This window comes from Haliotis rufescens, unplaced genomic scaffold (assembly GCF_023055435.1).
Source record: "Haliotis rufescens isolate VD_foot unplaced genomic scaffold, xgHalRufe1.0.p SCAF_9, whole genome shotgun sequence".
NCBI classification, from domain to species: Eukaryota; Metazoa; Mollusca; class Gastropoda; order Lepetellida; family Haliotidae; genus Haliotis; species Haliotis rufescens.
Genome location: NW_025964383.1, coordinates 43284015 through 43307767, shown reverse-complemented (window position 1 = coordinate 43307767; position 23753 = coordinate 43284015). Strand labels below are relative to the sequence as shown.

The 23753-nt window shown below is 41.2% G+C and overlaps 1 protein-coding gene across 1 annotated transcript; it reads left to right on the top strand.

Moving 5' to 3' along the window:
• Positions 1-5277: 5277 nt before the first annotated feature.
• On the top strand, positions 5278-22824 carry LOC124122524 (cell division cycle protein 20 homolog). The gene is made up of 11 exons (XM_046485571.2): positions 5278-5383; positions 6796-6934; positions 8903-9095; positions 11541-11728; positions 14299-14427; positions 15922-16118; positions 16721-16815; positions 18223-18448; positions 19976-20101; positions 21379-21496; positions 22242-22824. The coding sequence occupies exons 2-11, from the start codon at positions 6802-6804 to the stop codon at positions 22427-22429; spliced, it is 1593 nt and encodes a 530-aa protein (XP_046341527.1). The 5' UTR covers positions 5278-5383; positions 6796-6801; the 3' UTR covers positions 22430-22824.
• The last annotated feature ends 929 nt before the right edge of the window (positions 22825-23753 follow it).

The following is a 23753-nucleotide window of genomic DNA, read 5'->3' as shown; positions in this document are numbered from 1 at the left end:
ACCACGATGCCTCTCTTGTGGTGGTGTACATCCTGTGATAAATTTCAAATCATTTATGGTGCTAAGTTCATATTACAAAATATTTGAACAAAGCGCAACAACAAACTGAGAACCAGAAGAAGCACCAGTAGAAACATAATTCTTAATTTATTGAGGCTTACATCTTTTATGTGAGCTTGTTAAACAACCAAGAGAAATTCACTGTACTACGCTATATACAAATTAAATAAAAAATCTACCCTCAGTGACCTTTATTTTGCATCTTTGAAATAAAATCATGATGTGTTGCGATATCTAAATATTGCCAAAATATATGATGGCCATAAGTATGATACACTTATGTAACGTATTACAGATGAAATGTTTTCATCGACAAATGAGCTTGGTGACATAAAATCAAATATGTAGACATATAAGTCCACCATGTTCCGTTATACAAGCCTACGAACTGAAAGAAGCGGCAATAAAACCATGATGTGTTGCCAACACATCCTAACATTTGAAAAGTATCTAATGGGGTATTTTATGAAAGCATTCGTTTGAAGCTTTAAGCCAAAGATGCACTTGAAAGAGTGCATTACCGACGTAATAATAATCTCAAGTGCACACAAGTTGAAGAAGCGGCAGTAAATTCTTGATGTGTTGCACCGTCAAATACATTTATAAACAGTATTATGTATTCAACTAAAGCGTTGGGATAGAATATTGCAGCAAATCCACTTTGGAAACGATCTGAACAGCTTAACCAGCAGACAGAAGAAGCAGACATAAAATCACCTATGTATTCAAACATTTCCAAACAAATCCAAACAAATCCAAACATTTCCAAACATTTCCAAACATTTCCAAGCTTGGAAATATGACCTTTCCAAATTTTGGAATGGTCATATTTCCAATTGGAATGACGGTATTTCCAAGTTTTGGAAATGTTGGAATGGATGATATTTTGTCCAGTGCTACCACTAGACCACGGAGGCGGTCTGCTGCTATACTATACTTTACACATATACTAAACTGTGGTAGGGAGACCGGGACCAAGGCTATTACATACGCCCGGCTTACCATCAACTCATCAAAGACCCAAATCAGTCATAATCCCGTTGTTTATATTACTGGCGTCACCGATAATTGTCTTTACTACCCTTGTGTGTACATAACAGGCTTCTCCAGCCAGTATAACTACATCTGATATCGCCTCTACTGTATAAACATTGCCTCCTACCTGTATGTATACTTGTCAACCATACTCTGTATATCAATTGCTTGATAACGGTGTTAGAATCTACACCGAAACGTCGCTCAAAGGAGAAGGAAGATCAGAAGGCGTCAAATACAGGTCACAGGCTTGGCAGGCTTAGGACCCACCAAATCAGGCAGTTGTTTTATTATAAGAACAGCACATTCATGCCCAAAACCACACACACACCTCTACACACACACCTGATATAACATCACATTGTCGGTCCCTGATGTGACTAATTGTCACTTCAGAACGACTTTTCGGGAACTTTGACAGACAATTAGAAAGCAGCTTTCTCGAGCTTTACGGCACTCGTTTCAACCTGGCGACTTCAATTTCAGACTACGCTTGAAAAATATTTTGACACGGTTCTTGATTAAAATTCTGAGAACTGAACAAACGAACATTCCGGAATGTCTAATATATGGCTGCGATTGTATGGCAGTGCTTCCCACTTACTGTACAACGCCTCCTCCGTTCGGAAGCGAGAGATATTTTTGACGGAATCAGTCGTACGGGCAGTAACTGTAAGCGACGCTTTGATTGGTCGTATGAAAGGTCGTTCTGACGTGACCCGTAATGGGATGTCCTCAGCTCTTTCTTTAGCATCCGCGTGAGTAAGGTTTTACGCCGCTTTTAGCAATTTTCCAGCCATATCACGGCGGGGGACACGAGAAATGGGCTTCACACATTGTACCCATGTCGGGAATCGAACCCGGGTCTTCGGCGTGACGAGCAAACGCTTTAACCACTAGGCTACCCGACCGCCCCCCTTTGTTTAGCGATAGCGACAACTAAGAGCTGATTTTAATGAGATTGCTCTTCATTTCAGTTGATTTTATCCTGTGTTTGATTTTCAGTTGAAAATATCTTAAGTAAGCGGCACCTTTTCTAAAACAAATAACTGTAATGGCGCTTAGTCAGCACTTAAAGAATACTTCTACGTGTATTTTTCAAATATAATTTGAATTACTTTTACAAATGAAAAAAAAAATTAACCTTTGAAAAATCAATACATAAGCTTTTTTGGCACAAGTTTATAACATTTCAGACATAGTAGGGGGCATAAAGTTGCAAATTCATTTCTTACCCCAGTCATAAAGGAACCAATCGATTTTTACACACACTGACCCAGAGACAGACTTTTGCAGGAATGAGTAAGACTGAAAAGACATAATCAAATTTAACAACAGTTCTTTCAATTTTTAATTGCATAAAAAACAAACTCGGTATACATGCTTCTTTTGTCCTTCCGTTTATATTTCATAACACTGCATGGACGTCGATTTTGTGCTGGTGAAACCATAAATTTAGTAACATTCTACATCAATCAGAGACCGCCTCAGTGGTCTGGTGCTAGAGAGCTTGGCGTCGGTGCGGAAAAGATGGTGCACGTTAAAGATCTTACCCTGCATGGCGCTCGGCATTAAGGGGCTTAAACAAGGACTGGTCGGCTCGGAGACTGTAAACTGTGTCGGAGTGGGGTATCCATGCAGCATGGTATCTCACTGGGCTAGCACTATGTAATCGGCATTAGTCCGGACTAGTACAAGTAGCCACACACACACACACGAACTTCAGTTTCCCTTAAGTTGCCGTATACCAAATGTATTACCAAATTTATGTTAACCAAAAAATAGCTCTTTATAAAATAGGCCATCACGTTATACACACTATAGGTTAAGAGATTCGCCGGTATGGAGCTTACAGTGAACGCACTATCCATAGCCTCGCCGGCGAGGTATTAAATAAGTAGAGGAATAAGCCAAGCCATCTCCCATGCAATTCCGTATTTTGACTTGTACTATTGTTCCCGTATGTGTGTTGTTGTTGTTGTTTTTCAGGTAAATAATTGACTTGCCTTTGCAAGTGTTTGTAACGTGTGCCACCGGTGGGGCTCATGATATAGTCGGAATGTACAGTGGACTCTGCTTTTAATCGAGATTTCATATTATTATGGAAATTATTTTTGTCGCTTTATTTATATTCAAGCACTTGCGACGATTTTGCAGTCATCAACACATGTCCGCACACATGTATGTGACACCTCTTGGTCACCCCCTCCGTAAGCAGTCAGCGTTACTCAACGTAAACGGACACTTCCGAATGGATATTATTAAGGCCGAGCAATGATGTCACCGTCACCTACATAAGGTATGGATATTATTTCACACGGGAAAACTGTATCGTTTTTTACATTACTTTAAAAAGGCAAACTATGTAACAAAACCCACTATACAAAATATTAATATCTTATCTCCGCACGTACATTATGTTACACTGACACACGAATGCCTGGTTTGACAGAGGGACAACATAAGGTCAAAGGTTGAAGTTATTAAAGTTCACCAAACATCATTATTAGTACACGCGTTCACACAATTTCGTTCTACGAACTAATTGACTTGGCCGTTTTGAGCGTATGGCTGGACCGTTCACAAAAACAAATTGCTGATAACATATCCTACATTTTCTCGACGGTTTGCTGATCTTAATTCAAAATAAATGCAGTTCAACAGGCACTTTCTGTTTAATATCGATAGATAAGAATTTAATTTTTAAAAATGATAATCAACCAGTGTTAGGTATTTTTTTCCATTCTCAGCTCGGAACTCGAAATACTGTTAAGTATCAAATTGAATAAAATATATTTTTTAAGTGATTTCTGAAAAGAATTGTAATATTGTAAAAGATCCGTTTCATAATTGTTTTTTGTGCATGCATCGAAGCATAACAGTCAAATATTGTATAAATTGATAAGTTATCGCCACGTCATACACGACATACATGCTCTCCAAAGTAGCTTCAACTCTAGTTTCTTCAAATGATAACTGTCCCAACACAAGACGTGGAGTATCCGTCGCCACATTTCCAAATTCAGACTGTAACACTTTAGCCCCCCCCCCCCCCCCACCATGTCCCAGCAGCCCGTCTCCAGCAGTATAGTAAACAAGTATGTTTCTCAATCACTTTCTGCTTCCCATGGCACTTTGACTAATTCCAATTTTAAAAACTTTCTATTCTCAGTTTACATGACCCACGCTTGAATTATGACGTCATCCGCTGCTGCAATGCTCACTGTCAATGCCATATGGCATGACGTCATTAAGTCCCTTCCGAAAACAAATAGTTTTGTAGTTTTTCTCACTCAGGTATAACATAAAACCTTTCAACAAACCTAATAATTAGAGTGAATAATTATTTAAGATAATAGTCGATTTCATAATCATAAGAACAAATTTTCATTATTGTGCAAGCATCGAAGTATAACAGTCACTATATGTTTGCATAAAAATGCTTCGCTGCGCTACTCGGTTGTATACATTTAGTGACTGTTACAATTCGACGCATGCACAAAAACGTGTAAAACAATTCTTAAGTAAAATGTTGAGTAAAACAACAGCATTTACTGCCGATGTCAATATGAATAACTTATTTAAAATACTCTAATTAAGAAAATATATTATCATTAACAACTGTCAAACTGTCAAAGCTCAAGAAAACATATTTGAAATTGGAATGTAATTTTATTTGCTGGACCTACGTATATATACCAACCTGAATTTGTTGGCTTAGCATCTGTAAAAAATCACCTACTTCTTGTCTCTTAGCACTTGGATCACGTTAGCTATTTTAGGAAAGCCTGTGGCGTATATGTCCTCGATAAACCGGAACGAATGTTTTTACGTTGTTACGGAAGTTTTAATTTGTTTTCGGGTAATGAATTTCTGATACTGATACATTACGAAAACTTATGACCAGGTCACTCGACACATATTCTTTCCAAGGTCACATGCCTGAAAGAATCGATCTTGAAATTTAACGGCCTACTTGCAAATATACTGTATGATCCTTAATCGATAGTGGTCAGTCCTACGCCTGCATCATCAGTGGTCCAGATAACACACGAACATTCTCCTTTCAATGTTGCTTTTGTATTTTATCCACTAAAACAAGACCATGTGTGTTATCTGGGAACACGGAATATTTATTTAGTGGTCCTCTTCAAAGAGCAATTTTAGTAGTTACCTCCCTTGGCGGAAATGTAAACTGGCTGTCACGTGAAGCTCAATAATAGTGGCAAATTTGAAAAGAAGCTGCTGTTAGTTTGTGTTCAAGTGGAAAACGAAGTGTTTGTCACATGTAAGCATCACTGGTTAATATACATGTGGCATTTTCCTTTGCTTTCATTTGAAAAGTGAACGTTGTACACATGTACGACTGGACACACAACACCATGGACGCTGACTATTTGTGTTCATGCCGAAACTAAATATCCTCGTGTTATGGGTTTTGGGACGCTTAGAAACATTCATAGTTTTTTCTCTAATCACACCAACAACTGTAATCTCATTTACTTATACAAGACAGCTTTCTCTTAAAAAACAAACCATCATCTGAATATTTACAATGTCTGTGTGATGCTACACTCCCCGTTATAGCGCGAGTAACCATGACCGTCCGAAAACCTGTATCCGACAATACCAGTGAATAGGATATTTTATTGTGTTTCCTGCTCCGAATGAGGTCGAACTCAGTCTCCGTGATACATCTGCCGATGACACAAATACAGTTTAGAATCCACACAGATGTAGTGTTTAGGAAATAAATGTCAACCTGCGATCCTGGTTTTTCTAGTGTGTTGTATCTGAATCTTCATGTGATAGCTAGTCTACTCAACAACCATTCACCAGATATTCTCCACCATAGTTTTGTTTTGAGTCCAGGGAGCCACTATAGAATATGTCCGCCACCATTTTCATTCCAGGATCCAAAGGCAAAATAGAGTTAAGGTTAACCAACCCTAACCCTAACACAACTAACCCTAAGGTTTTGGTTTGTTTGTTGTTTAACGCCGCACTCAGCAGTATTCCAGCTATATGACGGCGGTCTGTAAATAATCGAGTCTGGACCAGACATTCCAGTGATTGACATCATGATCATCGACCCACGAAATTGGGATCCATGACATGCATCAACCAAGTCAGCGAGCCTGACCACCCAATCCTGTTTGTCTCCTCCTACGACAAGCATAGTCGCATTATACAGTAAGCATAGGTTGCTAAAGACCTATTCTACCCCGGATCTTCATGGGTCACTAACCCTAAGGATCAAAGAGGCATGTATGTATTTACCGTAACTGTATAATTATTATCAAGATATATCTAGTTTTTTCAGTTTTTGTGATAGTATTTGGTGGTGAACAGATTCTATAATTTCACCGACTAATACCCTACCCACCAAACACCAACCATGCACTTCTGGTGTCCCCTGCTGTGAATATTGCCAACAGCAAGCGTAAGAACCAAACTCATTCACTCACACACACACACACACACACACACACACACACACACACACACACACACACACACACACACACACACACACACACACACACACACACACACACACACACACACACACACACACACACACACACACACACACACACACCAACCATGCACAGCACTCTTCATCAAAGGGTTCCCTAATATTTTAGGTCAAGTTTCTAAAACAGAAGTGACTTGTGTAGTGTGTTGTTTTTTCTGTAGTTCCTGATGTCCCATTTCAACTTCGAGAGTCTGCTGTCAGAGGTGACCAAGATGGATGGCCCCATCCCTAATGCTCCGATGATGAGGTGGCAGCGGAAGGCCCTGGAAAGTGGACTCAGGGTGAACGTTCCCGACCAGGGTATGGAAGCTGTTAATACCCTGTGATCAGCAGGGATTTGCCTGGGTCAGAGCTCCAGATCAGATGCATATTTGTGTAAATGTGCAAAATATGTGACCATCACCCAATTAATTTTGAGTTGCTTACGTACAAATACAGGCGAGACATACCTGTATTTCTTTACAGATGTTCATTTACTGATGGAATGAAGTCATCACACATACATCATGTTGCATGAACTCTACTGCTGTGAATAATGCATGAAAAAGTGCTATGGTCTGCTTATGGCTCATTATTTAGACATGTATATTGCTGTTGCGAATTTATGCCACATGATACACACTTGGGGCAGCACACAAACAGACAAATTAGAAGTCTTCTTTCACACAGAAAACCCAGGAACACAAAAACATACAATTCTAAGTAATAAACTAACTTGTCTCACCTGTAAATGACCACCTCAGTGGTCTAGTGGATAGAGCCTTTGCCCATGGAGCGGAAGGTCGTGGGTTCGATTGTTGGGCTGCGTCATACTGAAAAGTTAAAAGATGGTACTTGTTGTTATCCTGCCTGGCGTTTGGCATTACGGTTATAATACAAGGGCTGATCAGAGTCAGTATGCTGTTTCTGAGTGGGGTATTCATGTGTAACTGCGGCATAGTATCTTCAATAATCTTCAACTGCCTTTCAAGTCAGCTCACCTCACCCATTAGTCTGTTGGTTGGTTGTTGGTTGGTTGGTTTGTTGTTTTACGCCGCACTCAGCAATATTCCAGCAAAAAGATGGCGGTCTGTAAATAATCAAGTCTGGACCAGACAATCCAGTGATTGACATCATGAGCATCGATCCATGCAATTTGGATTGATGACATGCATCAACCAAGTCGGCGAGCCTGACCACCTGATCCTGTTAGTCGCCTTTAATTGACAAGCAAAGTTGCCTTTTACAGCAAGCATGGGTTGCTGAAGACCTATTCTAACCTGGATCTTCACGGGTCCTATTAGTCTGTACAAGTATGAGCAGCCACATACACACAACACACTCAACACATACACACCCATGCACGTCACGTTATACCTGTGAAGATCCGGGTTAAGATAGATCTTCAGCAACTCATGCTGTAAAAGGCGACTATGCTTGTCGTAAGAGGTGACTATCTGGATCGGGTTGTTAGGCTCGCTGACTTGGTTGATGCATGTCATCATATCCAAATTGCGTGGATCCATGCTCATGATATCAATCATTGGATTGTCTGGTCTAGGCTCAATTATTTACAGACCGCCATCATATAGCTGGAATATTGCTGAGTGTGGCATTGAACGACAAACGACACACTACGTTAAACCAAATTTCACCTCACCTCACCTCACCACCTGTTGATATTGGGTGTTAGGGTAAACTAGTGGTTAAAGCGTTCGCTCGTCACGCCGAAGACCCGGGTTCGATTCCCGACATGGGTACAATGTGTGAAGCCCATTTGTGGTGTCCCCCGCTGTGATATTGCTGGAATATTGCTAAAAGCGTCGTAAAACCAAACTCACTCACTCACCTGTTGATATTACTGAACACAGGTGTGTTTCAATGGCTGTTCATGTTTCTGTACGTTTGTTTTAATTTCATCATAACACTTGAAATGATTTTGTCCAAATCCCCTCAATTTTGTCAAAATTTGTCATTCCCTAATGCTGTCAGGGGCACAGCTGATCAGATTGTCTAAGGCACTGCAATTAACTGTGCAGTGTCTCTTTGGCATGCTAGAATCTATGATCGTGGTTTTGAATCCCATATTCAACTTAACCAAGTTTCTGTGTCAGCACCATGCTCATGGGTTTCACCAAAGTGGTAAATGTCCTGCATCGCTTCGGGTTTTCCTCATACATTAAGCTGACACCTCGTGATATCACTGGAATACTGTTCAAAGCGGCATTAAACCCAACTCATTCACTCAACATCCAAGAATGTGAACCAGTCAGAATCTCTCTGTTGTAGCACTACTATCACCATGGAAACAAAGACTGTCTCGAACCCCAGGGAAGACCCCCAAGACGCCGAGCAGCGGGAAAATGACCCCCTTTACCACCCTCACTCCTGGGAAGACACCGGGCAAGTCCAGCACCACACTCACATCGAAGACGCCTAATAAGAAGACGCCAAAAACTCCAAAGCACGGAGTGCAAGACAGGTATAATTTGCAGGACTCGAAAATGTTCTTAAACCCTTACGTCCCGCTGGGTGATAGATATTATTTTGTACTCGTCCTGCGATATTTTTACTAGACCTATTAATTTTTATAAAGTTTTATGTTCTCAGTTTTTATTATCATTTTCTGTAATTGACCTTTGAGTTTGGAGTTGTTTCAAGAGACGTTCAAAATAATTCGGTCACTACCATCACTCTGCCCGTTAGACTCATTCAACTGTTTGTTTTCGTTTCTTACTGTCATTCTCGTCTTGAAAAGAAATCCTCCTCTTTGTCCTATTTGGTAAGGCTAAAAAAATATTCTTGGTTGTCAGGCACCGCCGCATCATCACATAGTCTGTCGCATGTTTCTTTTTTTTTTCCATTTTCAAAAAAAAAATCCTTAAATATTCCGCGTCTCGAACACACGACCTCAAAAGAGAAATGCTACAATATGTAAAAACAATGCGATTCAATATAACGTGCAGTTACTTCCCTTTTCATGCGCACTGCTTTACTGCGCATCTTGTGTGTTGTGGTCATGCCGGCAATAGGAGTTTGTGTACTTGTTTTGCTGTTTGCAAATTTGGTCAAAGAAAACATGAAATTTACAATAAAACATCACTAGACATCATGATTTACAAATTCACTGGTATTTGTGTTCTGAATGCGGGACAATCTTTTATGCGCAGAGGTTAAGATTTACAATTATATGAGTATTTGTCTCGTAAAATAAGCGGGAAATGCTAATTTATATACCCCGTCTGTAAAGCGAATCGGAATGAAGCACATCACCAGACCATACACAATTCCTACATTTGCAATAAAACCGTGTTTGTCTTCCGCAGAAAAAAATAACATCGTATCCCTTCAGCGAATTCAGGGAAGAGAATAGATTATAACACTTAAACTTGGCCAATACAAATTTGATATTTGAGATTTAACATCACTAGACATGATGATTTACCGATTAAATTGTATTTCCTGTTGTGATTGGCATTGTTTTATGTGAAGCGCTTAAGATTACCGTGTGTCTTGTCTCATAAATTAAGCCGGAAGTGGGGGGCCACGGGTGGCCCAGTCGTCTAAGGCGCCGTGCAGAGTTGCGTCCCTTGGGCACGCCAGAAACCTATGATTGTGGGTTCGCTCCGATTTTGTTTCTAGGTTTGTCATTACCATACCCGTGCTTGTTGGTTTCACCGAAGTGGTAAACGTCTGAGACCTGCATCACTTCGGTCTTTCCTCCAACATTAAGCTGACACGCCGTGATATAACTGTAATACTGTTAAAAGCGGCGTTAAGCCCAACTCACTCACTCACTAAGCCGGAAGTAGCAATTAGCTGTACACACAGTTCTTGGAATCTACTGGTAATTTGGTCAAACATTACCTAATAATACAACTTTAAAGAATTTTTGATACAATGAGTGGAAGAATTGTATATGAAACTTTTATTGTATCAGGAATAATTTATTCCAATATCATGTTAGTTGCAGCTTTACTATATGTATGTGAAATAAATTAATAACCATAAGCGTAGCACTTTGGTTCAGCCAGATATTTTCTCGTATGGAAGAATTTGACCAATCACCGTCGATGCTCATGCGCCCACGATTGCGAAAACTTTATATTGACATATGATAGTCAAACTACAACAAATATGACTTTCAGCGGTTCAATGTATGGCATTTATGATATATATATATATCCATTATCTATCCACTAAAGTTCGCTTCAAGGCATCAAAAGCGATAATATGACCGTGGTTGCTGTAAATAACGGTAATCAAATTAATTGAAATAATATTTAATATTGAATGAAATGTTGAATAAATTAGATTACAAACATAAGTCCAGATATATTATGATCTCTTTTACAACCAGACATGATTAATTTGCGTACTTCAGTATGGATTTGTTGACATACCGGTGTTAAGTGCTCATCACAGTAATGTCTTTGTGTTGGGGATTAAACTCTTCAACCCTGTGTATAAAAACGCCTCCCCCCCCTTGAATGTGTCCTAATTCTAGTTATTAAAAATTCGCCTTATACACAGTGATATATTGATTTGGATTCTTACTAGTTTGTACACAACTCAAAACAAAAAAAAAGCCACCCGCCAGCACGATATTTTCAAAAGCTATTGCCTGAGAACCAATTTCCCCATCAAACCCACCATCTCTATGTTAAAGTGAAAGAATCTAGCCCCATTTCACTTTAACTCAACTCCTAAAGAAAGGATGGGAAAAATTCCTTTAATGCTTAATCAGGACTTCACGATCACATAACACCATTAGCCTCACAGTTAGGTATATTTTGTAGCTTATCCTGCATTTACCGCTAACTTTTGACAGAAGACAAAGCTATAAAAAAAGCTATTAAATTGGTTTATCCCATATATCAAACAAGAGTCAGTTGGATGGACTTATGCTTTTGTGGCTCATCTTTAGGTTCATCCCAAACCGCTCGACGACCGATATGGACATGGGTCACTACGCCGTGATGAACAATGAGAACGATGTTGACCAGACTGAGAACACCTACAGACAACAACTCAACGACACCCTGGCCGGAGGACGGAAACCAAAGGAGTGCAACATTCTCTCTTACACCAACAAGGCCCCACAGGCGAAGGAAGGTAGGCAAAACACAAGGCCAGAAATATTCTCTCTTACACCATCAAGGCCCCACAGGCGAAGGAAGGTAGGCAAAACATAGGTGAGAAATATTCTCTCTTACAGCAGAAAGGCCCCACATGTGAACAAAGCTAGGCAAAACACAAGGCGAGAAATATTCTCTCTTACACCATAAAGGCCCGACATGTTTAGGAAGGTAGGCAAAACACAAGGCCAGAAATATTCTCTCTTACACCAACAAGGCCCCACAGGCGAAGGAAGGTAGGCAAAACACAAGGCGAGAAATATTCTCTCTTACACCATAAAGGCCCGACATGTTTAGGAAGGTAGGCAAAACACAAGGCGAGAAACATTCTCTCTTACACCAACAAGGCCCCACCACAGGCGAAGGAAGGTAGGCAAAACACAAGGCGAGAAATATTCTCTCTTACACAAACTAGGCCCCACAGGCGAAGGAAGGTAGGCAAAACACAAGGCGAGAAATATTCTCTTACACCAACAAGGCCCCACAGGCGAAGGAAGGTAGGCAAAATACAAGGCGAGAAATATTCTCTCTTACACAAACTAGTCCCCACAGGCGAAGGAAGGTAGGCAAAACACAAGGCGAGAAATATTCTCTCTTACACAAACTAGTCCCCACAGGCGAAGGAAGGTAGGCAAAACACAAGGCCAGAAATATTCTCTTACACCAACAAGGCCCCACAGGCGAAGGAAGGTAGGCAAAATACAAGGCGAGAAATATTCTCTCTTACACAAACTAGTCCCCACAGGCGAAGGAAGGTAGGCAAAACACAAGGCGAGAAATATTCTCTCTTACACAAACTAGTCCCCACAGGCGAAGGAAGGTAGGCAAAACACAAGGCCAGAAATATTCTCTTACACCAACAAGGCCCCACAGGCGAAGGAAGGTAGGCAAAACACAAGGCCAGAAATATTCTCTTACACCAACAAGGCCCCACAGGCGAAGGAAGGTAGGCAAAACACAAGGCGAGAAATATTCTCTCTTACACAAACTAGTCCCCACAGGCGAAGGAAGGTAGGCAAAACACAAGGCCAGAAATATTCTCTTACACCAACAAGGCCCCACAGGCGAAGGAAGGTAGGCAAAACACAAGGCGAGAAATACTCTCTTACACCAACAAGACCCCAGAGGCAAAGGAAGGTAGGCAAAACACAAGGCCAGAAATATTCTCTCTTACAGCAAGCAGGTGCGATGGGGTAGCCTAGTGGTTTAAGCATTCAGAAGGCCCGGGGTTCTATTACCCACATGTGTAAAGCCCATTTCTGGTGTCCCCTGACATGAAATTGGTGGAATATTGTTAAAAGCGGAGTCAAACTATACTCATTCTTACACCAACAAGGCCCCACAGACAATGACAAGGAGAGCAATATCCTCTCTTGCACCAACTTGGCTCACAGACTAGACTAAGTGTTTGAGTTTTGTACAAACCATCCTCATCAGTATTCTTGGTCAGAATCAATCCCAGCAGCTCCGGCTTGTCATAAGAGCCTAACAGTCTTAGGATTGATAAATCAACCACTGGTTGATCTGTCCATGACATGATTATTTTCAAGGTTATGTGACATGGCTGGAATACTACTGAGTGTAGCATGAAACACCATTTACTCTTTGATGAACTGGCATCATTGGATACAGATACCACACGCTGTAGTACAAGCCTTAACATGAGACTGCCACAGTGTTCTAGTGGATAGAACCTCTGCCCGGAAAGCAGAAGGTCACTGGTTCTATTCCTGGCCACGTCAACCAAAAGCCATTAAAAATTTGGTACCTGGCGCTCAGCATTAAGGGGCTAAAACAAGGACTGGTTGGCTCAGAGTCAGTATACTGTGTCTGAGTGGGGTATCTATGTTAAACTGCGGCATGGTATCTCAGGGGGCTAGCATTAGTCAGGTCTTGGACAGGCAGCCACACACACAGGCATGCACGTCGCAGCGTAAGCTATGAGAATCTAACCCGTGAAGATCCGGGGTAGAATAGGTCTTCAGCAACCCATGCTTGCCGTAAAAGGTGACTATGCTTGTAGTAAGAGACAACTAACATGATCGGGTGATCAGGCTTGCTGACTTGGTTGATGCACGTCATCGTATCCCATGTTGATGCATGTCATCGTTAGGTGTGCACAATCCCAATTGTGTGGATGGATGCTCATGATGTCAGTCACTGGATTGTCTGATCCAGACTTGATTATTAACAGACCACCTTCATATAGCTGGAATATTGCTGAGTGCAGCGTTACACAACAAACAAACAAACATATAAGAATCTAATAAGTAATATATTATAAAATGATCATAATGTAATAGGGTGGTCGGGTAGCCTAGTGGTTAAAAAGCGTTCGATCGTCACGCCGAAGACCCGGGTTCAATTCCCGACATGGGTACAATGTGTGAAGCCCATTTCTGGTGTCCCCCGCCTTGATATTGCTGGAATATTGCTAAAAGCGGCGTAAAACCATACTCACTCATAATGTAATATATATAATCTTGAACACCATCTCACCTCTCCTTAGTGTGAAGTACTTTGTATCACAACTTCCTCTATTGCCAGGACACATGAACAGTCTTTCCGTCCTCTACAGCACCAACAAGCGTCTACAAGCTCGATCCATTGCTACCAGATACATTGCTAAAGAACCTGAGCGAATCCTTGACGCTCCTGACATGATGGATGATTACTGTGAGTACATGGTGTCTGTGATTACAGTGATAAAAAATAGGGAAATCTTTGAACCCACCATCATCAGATCCTAGTATCACAAAGGGAGGCAACTGTGCTCAGCAATGTGTGTAATATTGTATCCTCAGATACCCACCGTCAAACTATTGAAAACAATGCAGTCTACTGATTCAATCAAGATAATAATAGATTGGTTTGCTGTATATGTTATCGTTTTTATCCGTTGGCTTTATACTGCCGGGAACCCAATTATATGATACATATATGTACATTATGTACATCTGACGTATAGCCCCGTGAAGATCAGGGGTAGAATAGGTCTTCAGCCACCCATGCTTGCCATAAAAGGCGACAATGCTTGTCGTAAAAGGCGACTAACGGGATCGGGTGGTCACTGGATTGTCTGGTCCATACTTGATTACTTACTGACAGTCGTCATATAGCTGGAATATTGCAGGGTATGGCGTTAAACAACAAACAAACATACAATCAAGATAATTATAGATTTATTTGTGCTTGCCGTGTATTTTTCCTTCCTATCTTGTTTACTACAAATGTTGAACTTTCTGAATTGTTCATGTCAGTGATTTTACAATGTTTGACAGATCATGACAATGTTTGACAGATCATGAGGATGTTAGACTGATCATGAAGATGTTTGACTGTTCATAAAGATGTTCATCTGATCATGACGATGTTTGACTCATGATGATGTTTGACTGATCATGAAGATGTCTGCCTCATTATGAAGATGTTTGACTAATCATGAAGATGTTTGACAGATCATGACAATGTTTGGCTGATAAAGACATGAAATCACATCACGTTATTGATCCTTATCTGGAAATCGTCAACACTGTTTCAACCATCTTCAATTATTTGGTGCATCATACATCTGTTCAATTACTATATCCTAGCTACTGTGTCCATGCGATTTGTATTTAGAATAATGTCTCCAATGTAAATGTGAATTGCCAAGAAACATAAATAAATACTTTATCAGTGGGGGAAAATATCAAAAGTCGATGACTCGAGAAAAACAAAAATGTGTTTCACCCGAGATAATTAAGGGGCACTGACCATTTGATAGTCTGGTTCAGGTTGTATTTGAAAATGTGTTGTTGTTTTTTCAAATTTGGGGGCTAAAAGCAGAAGGCCCCACCCTAGAATTATCCCTGATGCTTGCAGGCTAGGTATTCAAAAAACAATATGTATAATCTGTTCCCCAAAACTGCTTGAAATAATATTATTTGTCCCGAAGTCCTCATGAAAAGAAGTTGTTTTAAAGCAAATGTCTCAACCAAGTCATGATGTCAGTCACTGGATTGTCTGACTTGATGATATACTGACCACTGTCATATAGCAGGAATATTGCTGAGTGCAACAGTCAACAGCAAACAGTTAACTGAAAATTACTCATCTAAAATAATCTTCCAGACCGGGATTTTTTTTATTGATCAGCCCCTAACAATGATCATTGGTTAATGCTTTCAGACTTGAACCTACTTGACTGGTCGAACACCAACCTCTTGGCTGTATGTCTTGGCAGCGCCCTCTACCTCTGGAATGCCACCAACAGTTCCATCTCCCACCTGTTCCGGCTGTCCACACCCGACTTGTACATATCTAGCGTTGGCTGGATAAAGGAGGGCAATGTCCTGGCGGTGGGGATCAACAATGGTGCAGTGCAGGTACGTGGAGGAGAGGAGGGTGTTTTCCAGGGAGGCGGTCCGTGGGTTATTTGCAGTGAGATACTGGTTGGTAATGGGTAGAGATATGCAACTTCCTATCGACAAGACTGCACTGGTGCACGACACTACTTTGATACTAGAAGTCATGCCAGAGTAACGCTGTGAGTTGAGTCTTGTTTCAGCTGACACCAGAGTAAAGCTGTGGGTTGGGTCTTGTGTGCCGGCTGACACCAGAGTAAAGCTGTGGGTTGTGTCTTGTGTGTCAACTGACACCAGAGTAAAGCTGTGAGTTGTGTCTTGTGTTTCAGCTGACACCAGAGTAAAGCTGTGAGTTGTGTCTTGTGTTTCAGCTGACACCAGAGTAAAGCTGTGAGTTGTGTCTTGTGTTTCAGCTGACACCAGAGTAAAGCTGTGAGTTGTGTCTTGTGTTTCAGCTGACACCAGAGTAAAGCTGTGGGTTGTGTCTTGTGTTTCAGCTGACACCAGAGTAAAGCTGTGAGTTGTGTCTTGTGTTTCAGCTGACACCAGAGTAAAGCTGTGAGTTGTGTCTTGTGTTTCAGCTGACACCAGAGTAAAGCTGTGAGTTGTGTCTTGTGTTTCAGCTGTGGGACACCACCAAAGAGAAGTTGATCCGGACCATGGGCGGCCATGCGGCCCGAGTTGGTGCACTGAGCTGGAACTCCTACATCCTCTCCAGGTGAGGACATTCATGGATACAAGTACAATTAGCACATAGTATAATTTGCTGTGAACATTTTTTACTTTTGCTGCCAATGTATCGATGACATTATGCTGACTTCAAGCGACCAGTCCATGTTTTAGCCCATTAATGCCAAACGCCTGGCAGGATTACAAGAGGTACCATATTTCAATGTCTGTTTGTTTGACAAGGCCAAGGATAAAAAGTACCGATTGTCACTCTCCCGGGACACACTATATGCGCTACACTACGGAGGGCACACTTGTTACAGACTTTGACCTAACAGGGTGAATCATGCTATGCTACGAGGGCCGTTCAATAAGTTTTGCAACTTGGGCATTTGTGTTTACACAAACAATGTCAACTTGTGGCAGGTGTGACACCAGATATAACACCAGGTTGACACGTGTCATAACAAGTTCCAGACACAACAATAAGTTAGATGTGATGGCTTCATTCTCTTAAGGGTGGTCACAACTGTTGGAACCATTATTCATGAGCCTCTTGGTATGTCCAAGGTATCTGCAAGATAGGTACCTGGAAACCTCAGAGCTCAAGATCGCATAAGAGAACTGAAAGTTGTCGAGACCTCCTGGATCTCTTTACTGCTGATGAAGCCGGATTTCTTTCTCATCTAGTGACAGGTGATGAAACATGGATCCACCACTGGGACCCAGAAATTAAATTAGAATCCATGCAATGGAAGCACCCCAATTCTCCGCCTCCGTGGAAGTTTCGCACTCAACCATCGGCTGGCAAGGTAATGGCCACCATATTTTGGGATGCAAGAGGCATATTACTGATTGATTACATGCCACCAAAATCTATAATCAATGGACAGTATTATGCTAATGTTATGAAAGAATTGCGAAAATCTATTCGCCAGAAACGCCATGGGATGTTAACAAGTGGTATTCTACTTTTGCATGACAACGCTCCGGTTCACAAGTCGAGAATTGCCCAAGCGGCCATATGTGAATGTGGATTCGAACAGTTAAATCACCCACCCTACAGCCTTGACTAAGCCCCCAGTGACTATTTCCTGTTCCGGCAAATGAAATCTGCCCTATGTGGAACACGCTTCCAGGATGAAGAGGACGTAAAGGCTGCCACAGAGGCGTGGTCAGAGGGCCAATCTGCGGATTTCTTTAAAAGTGGTATTAAAAGCTTGAAGGACAAATGGAATAAGTGTATTGAGGTGAATGAAGATTATATTGAAAATAAAAGTGCAAAAGATAATCTGTGACTTGGTCTTATTTTGAAGTTGCAAAACTTATTGATCGCCCCTCATATCAACATCTGGTGGTCTGTTCCAGGGTTAGTTATCATTAACATACTACTGAGTAATGAATATCTTGAGATCCCAGTTTAACAGAATTCATTGACATAAGGAAACTGTTGCAGTGGGAGTCGAACAGGTGCCATCCATCACCACGACGTGCGTGCGGCTGAACACACAGTGGGATCCCTACACAACCACAGCCAGGAGGTGTGTGGCCTCAAGTGGTCAGGGGACGGTCGATACCTCGCCAGTGGCGGCAATGACAACCTCCTTAACATCTGGGATACAACCCTCGGCACTGACGTCAGTCCCCTACATGTCCTCACCGACCACCAAGCTGCTGTCAAGGTCAGTCTACCCACCACTGTCAAGGTCAGTTTTGTGGCAAGCATGACTTGCTGAAGACCTGTTCTAACCCGGGTCCCAACATATCAGGATGACGTTGGTGGATTGATCTAAAAATGTGGTAAGAGTAGGTTGACTGTAACCTTGTCCTATGTGCGACCAGATATTTGATAGGGATAGTGTCCAGATTGGAGACAAATCTGACTGGATGTTTGGAATGGAGCATCTTCCCGAGGCAAGGAAGTTAACTGTCTACAAAATTCCAGTTTCCATCCTTGCTGAAGTAGGCTGGAAATTCTGACCTCGGTCGTAACCCCACCAGTGGCCATTACGAGTTATGTCCCTTTTATTGACGATTCCAGCCAGCATATCACTTGTATTTGCTTCAAACAAAATGGCAGGGCCCAGTCAAGTAGATCTGATCGATAATCAAAATCATTTTTGTAAAATTATTTCGCAAAGTGCATCCAATGAGCACCTTGATTAAAAATAGGATAAGATTTGGAAAATATCTGTTGCGCCGATTTGGTGGCGCATGCTTTGCAAGTCCTGCAATCGACCGAAATCTACACGGCACGGGCAGGTAGCCTAGTGGTTAAAAAGCGTTCGCTTGTTCAGTTAAAGACTGGGGTTCGATTCCTGACATGGGTACAATGTGTGAAGCCCATTTTTGTGTGCCCCGCCATGATATTGCTGGAATATTACTAAAAGCGGCGTAAAACCAAACTCACTCACTCCCACTCATCTGTAGAGGCTTTATGGTCTTCAGCAATGAAGTCCCCGCAAACAGCGACCATGCATATAGTGTCCCTGAACTTTTATTCTGCTCATCTCTGACTTGTGCAGCTGTGTTGTCGGTTCAAGGATCTTCTTTTGGATGTTGTCGATCGTTCATCTTCTCTCCTGGCTCGCTTCATTCAGTCGAGTGTGTCTGATAAGACAAAACGTTAGAAGAGGTGCCGAGCTTGTGCCGAGCTTGTGCCGCTATGGTCCTTGGGACATAGTGATGTAACAGTCTTGTAGAATCGCTCGGCTTGAGCCCCCTTCCAAACCGATTGCCAGTCGTATATGCAGTATCGACACTAGGCTGTGTTTCAAATATCTTTTTTTTTATTTCACTATTTAGAACTGGCTTGTACCATGCTTTTAATCAAGGTGATCAAATGATTTGATGTACATTCACAAGGTAAGACCCGTTTTATTACAATATAGATCTTGATTATCAAGCAGATCATCTTCACTGGGCGCCCCCATTTTGTTTGAAGCAAATGCAAGTGATATGAGAGGTGGAATCTGATTGGTCAGTAGGAGGGACATAGAAGGGACACAACTTGCAATGGTCACTTGCGGTGCTACAATTGTGCCCCAAAATTCCAACGTAGTTGGGCAAGGGGGGGGAACTAGGCTTTTGTAGTCGGAATCCTCCTTTTGCCTCGGGAAGATGGCTCCGCCTGGACACTCACAATATCCCTGTCATATGTTGAGTGGTATAGTACCAAATTCATCATAGCTGATCTTTTTTCCCTGTAGGCACTGGCATGGTGTCCATGGCAACCTCATCTACTGGCCAGTGGTGGCGGAACAGCTGACCGCCACATCCGATTCTGGAATGTAACAACAGGGGCTTGTCTGGCCTCGACAGACACAAACTCCCAGGTCAGTGTTGTATAACAGTCATGCCAGAATTCCTCGGGGGGTTCGTAACCTGGATATCTTTGAGAAGTGTCCAGATTATTGTTATTTTCTGTGTTTCCTTTCTCCGCTACCCTGTATTTCCATTCTGTCGTGAGATGATGAAGGAGTTTATCTTATTGTTCTGCCCTCTGTATAAATGTATGCCCCGATGTGATAAAAAGAAATACTTCTACCATTGCACCCACATGAACAACCCAGGTCAGCTTGATCCTTCTCAAGCTACAGTATATCTATTTACAATTATTTCAGGTGTTTGTGTTATATGGAAAATTTTTAATCAAGTAATGGCCAAGTGAAATCAATCTCATTAAATCAGATCTTAGTTTTCACTACCACTAAACAAAGATCTGAGGACATCCCATTACAGGTCACGTCAGAACGACCTTTCGCGAATTTTGACCAACCAATGAAATGACTGACAAGAAAACTACATTAGCCAATCAGAAGGCAGCTTTCTCGAGCTTTACCACACTAGTTTCAAACTGGCGACTACGCTTCGAAACATATTTTGACGTATTCTCGATTAAAAAAATGAAAACTGATTAAACGGCTTATAGGTGGCCTAGATTGTATGGATATAATCATAAAACCTGTAACTGTCGTTCGGAATTCCCCATGTTAAATATTTCATGGTTGCTTGATTAGAAAACACATTCTGACTGTCACTTTCATGATCTGTTAAGCAACGCTCTGATTGGTTGGATGAAAGGTCCTTCTGACGTGACCCTTAATGGGATGTCCTCAGATCTTTGTTTAGCGATAGCGAGAAATAAGATCAGATTTTAATGAGATTGAAGTATACTTCACTTTCGTATTATTGCTTACCAAGAGTGCATGTCTGTATGTTTGCACTGCTGATCTTCAGATTCACTTCAATAAGCTGTACTAGTCATAGATAAGTTTATCATAAAAACGCCTGCCACAAGTCCAAGAGATGAAAAAGTAGGACATTCATTAACACTAACCTTTAAAATTTGCAGAATTGTGTGTACAATTATCAAAAATTGTTTACAGAAATTTCTAAAAATTATCCATAGAATAATTGTTTTCCCTTAATTTTTAAAATATATATCTAGAGTCTATATGATAATAATGCAGGATAAGTATACAAATATAAAAAATATCTAGGAATTTTGTTGTTTTAAAAAAAGATTTTAAATTTTTTTTGGCGTAATACAGCCGGGACAGTCACATTACTGGTTACACTTATAACAAGCCTCACTGTGTTCTGTTGTCAGGTGTGCTCCATGCTGTGGTCGAAGGAGTACAAAGAGCTGATCTCAGGGCATGGATACTCACAGAACCAGCTCTCTATCTGGAAATATCCCAACATGGACAAGCTGGTGGACCTGACAGGTACGTTGACCTTGAACCAGCGGTCTAGTTGGAAGTTTCCTAACATTCTAGTAGACATTGGCACTGGGCCTATAGCCCTTGCCAAACTGCCCAATGGTTTAGACATCATAAGGACTAGTAGAAATTTGCCATTTTAAGGATTTTGCTCAATCTCATTATTATTAGGACTAGTGGACTAAATCTTAGTTTCTATCGCTGGAAGGCAGCTCTCAGAACCAGCTAATCATTTGTCTAGATTAAATAAGACATTTTGGACAAGCATGGCTGGGAAACATCACAGGAAAGCAGCTCCCAGAACCAGCTGTCTGTTTGTCTGTCTGTCTGTGGTGAAGGGAATCCGTAAACGTATGGCCAGATAACATTGCATAAGATAAGAAAAGACAGTTCTTATTAATATTTAAAACAAGTAATAACTTGTTATTCAGGGTTAGAATTGATCCCCTGCAACCTATGCAAGAGGATCTCGTGGTCAGCCTCGTGATTTTGTTGACTGCATGTCAACGTACCTGATGATTTGGATTGTTTCTGATAAGATCAATCTCTGGATTGTCTAGTCCAGAATTATATATTAACAGGGAATATCGATGGAAGAGGGCAGAGTGCAGCATTAAAGGCTTGAAGGCAAAACACTAACACACAAAAAACCCACATTAATAAACATAAATAACCAATCAGAATATAATAAATGAAAGACTACAAAAATAGATACGAAGGTTGCCCTCCTTACACCTTGTGTCTGTTCCAGGTCACTCCGCCCGTGTGTTGTGCTTGACAATGTCCCCAGACAACCAGATTGTGGCAAGTGCTGCAGCAGACGAAACCATCCGCATCTGGAAGTGCTTCGCTTCCGACAAACAACGGAAAAGTTCCGTGTCCAAAGGGCCAACCAAGGACGGTCCGGGTCTCAGCGTCTTGCGATCAGGGATTAGGTGAAGTGCTCGGTGTACCATGTAGGATTCCATTTATGTGCTACCAAAAAAATCCACAACATGAACTTATGACAAATTGTATGTTCTTATTCATACATACATGACTTACATTTCTTCAAAGATTTACAACAGGATGGGCAATCCATGATCCAGATCTTGGACCAGTTCATGGTCCGTTGATCAAGTAGCCATGTTGTTAATGCGTTTGCTAATGATGCAGATAACCCAGTCTATTCCAAAATATGGATACAATGTGTGAAACCCCTTTTCTATGTGCCACACCATGACATGGCTGGATTTTTGCTATATTTGGCATCAAACCTTACTCACTCACTCACGGTATGGGGACAGATAGTGAACCTTGCCTCAAATGTGTGGTAGCACAACTTCCATATTGAGGCTCGAAATGGCTTTTCGCTGTGATATTACTGGAATAAGGCTAAAAGCAGCATAAAAACAATACTCACTTACTGAAATGGCCTTTGATTTGCTATCCAGGATTTGAAAATCCTGAATTAACCTGGAAATGCCTTAAGATAAATAAGATGTCTTGTATAGGCCTTGAATTGGAATCTGCTTCCGTTCTTGGAGAATTTGCAAACAAGCTTGAGTAGGTGTTTAACCATGTAGTTCATCCTTGAAAAAGACTTTATTTTGTATCTACCTTTAAAAGGCGAGGCCTTGGCAACAACCTTGGTGAACTCTGTGACATGAGTACATCCTACTCAAAAGAAGTTAAGGACCACGCGATTCTTTAATAGTACTATGACATGACAGATTCACTGTAGAAATATGAAAGAATTGGATGGACCTCTTTTGAGTAACATATTTCAATTAATTTTCTCCAATGCGTGATGACGTCATGTAGCAAACAAATCATGAATTTCATTGAAATAATAATTGAATATATTAGTTGTGTAATTGGGCATTCTGACAATGAAATGAGGTGGCCATGTCCTTTACAAGCACACTTGGGTCATAAGTTGTGACTCTTAAAAAAGTGTGAATCCTTTGAGTGCTGTTGACTGGTTCCATACTAAGCATCCGATGTCTGTAGTTTGTCTCATCTGTAGATTGTGAGTATGAATTCAATAATGAAATACAATATATCAAAACACAGCTGTGATTCTGAGGAAAAATCAAATGAAATGTGTCTAGTCTTGGTACTGAATGTTTTTTCTCAAGCAGCTTATTGACTTGGAGTTCTAGCAAGTCATTCCAGTGTCGTATACCGCCGCTCTTGAATTCATGCCATTCCCATTTACACCATCAGACCTCATTTACCTGTGATTCCATCCTCATCCCATCCTCATCCCATCCTCATCCCT

What these genes read in the sequence shown, in the direction of transcription:
- LOC124122524 (XM_046485571.2), top strand. Translation starts at nt 6,802, where the DNA reads ATGTCCCATTTCAACTTCGAGAGTCTGCTGTCAGAGGTGACCAAGATG. An exon ending in GGCCCCACAGGCGAAGGAAG is followed by an intron (nt 11,729 to 14,298) that starts GTAGGCAAAACA and finishes CTCTATTGCCAG; the next exon opens with GACACATGAACAGTCTTTCC. An exon ending in CAAGCTGGTGGACCTGACAG is followed by an intron (nt 21,497 to 22,241) that starts GTACGTTGACCT and finishes TGTCTGTTCCAG; the next exon opens with GTCACTCCGCCCGTGTGTTG.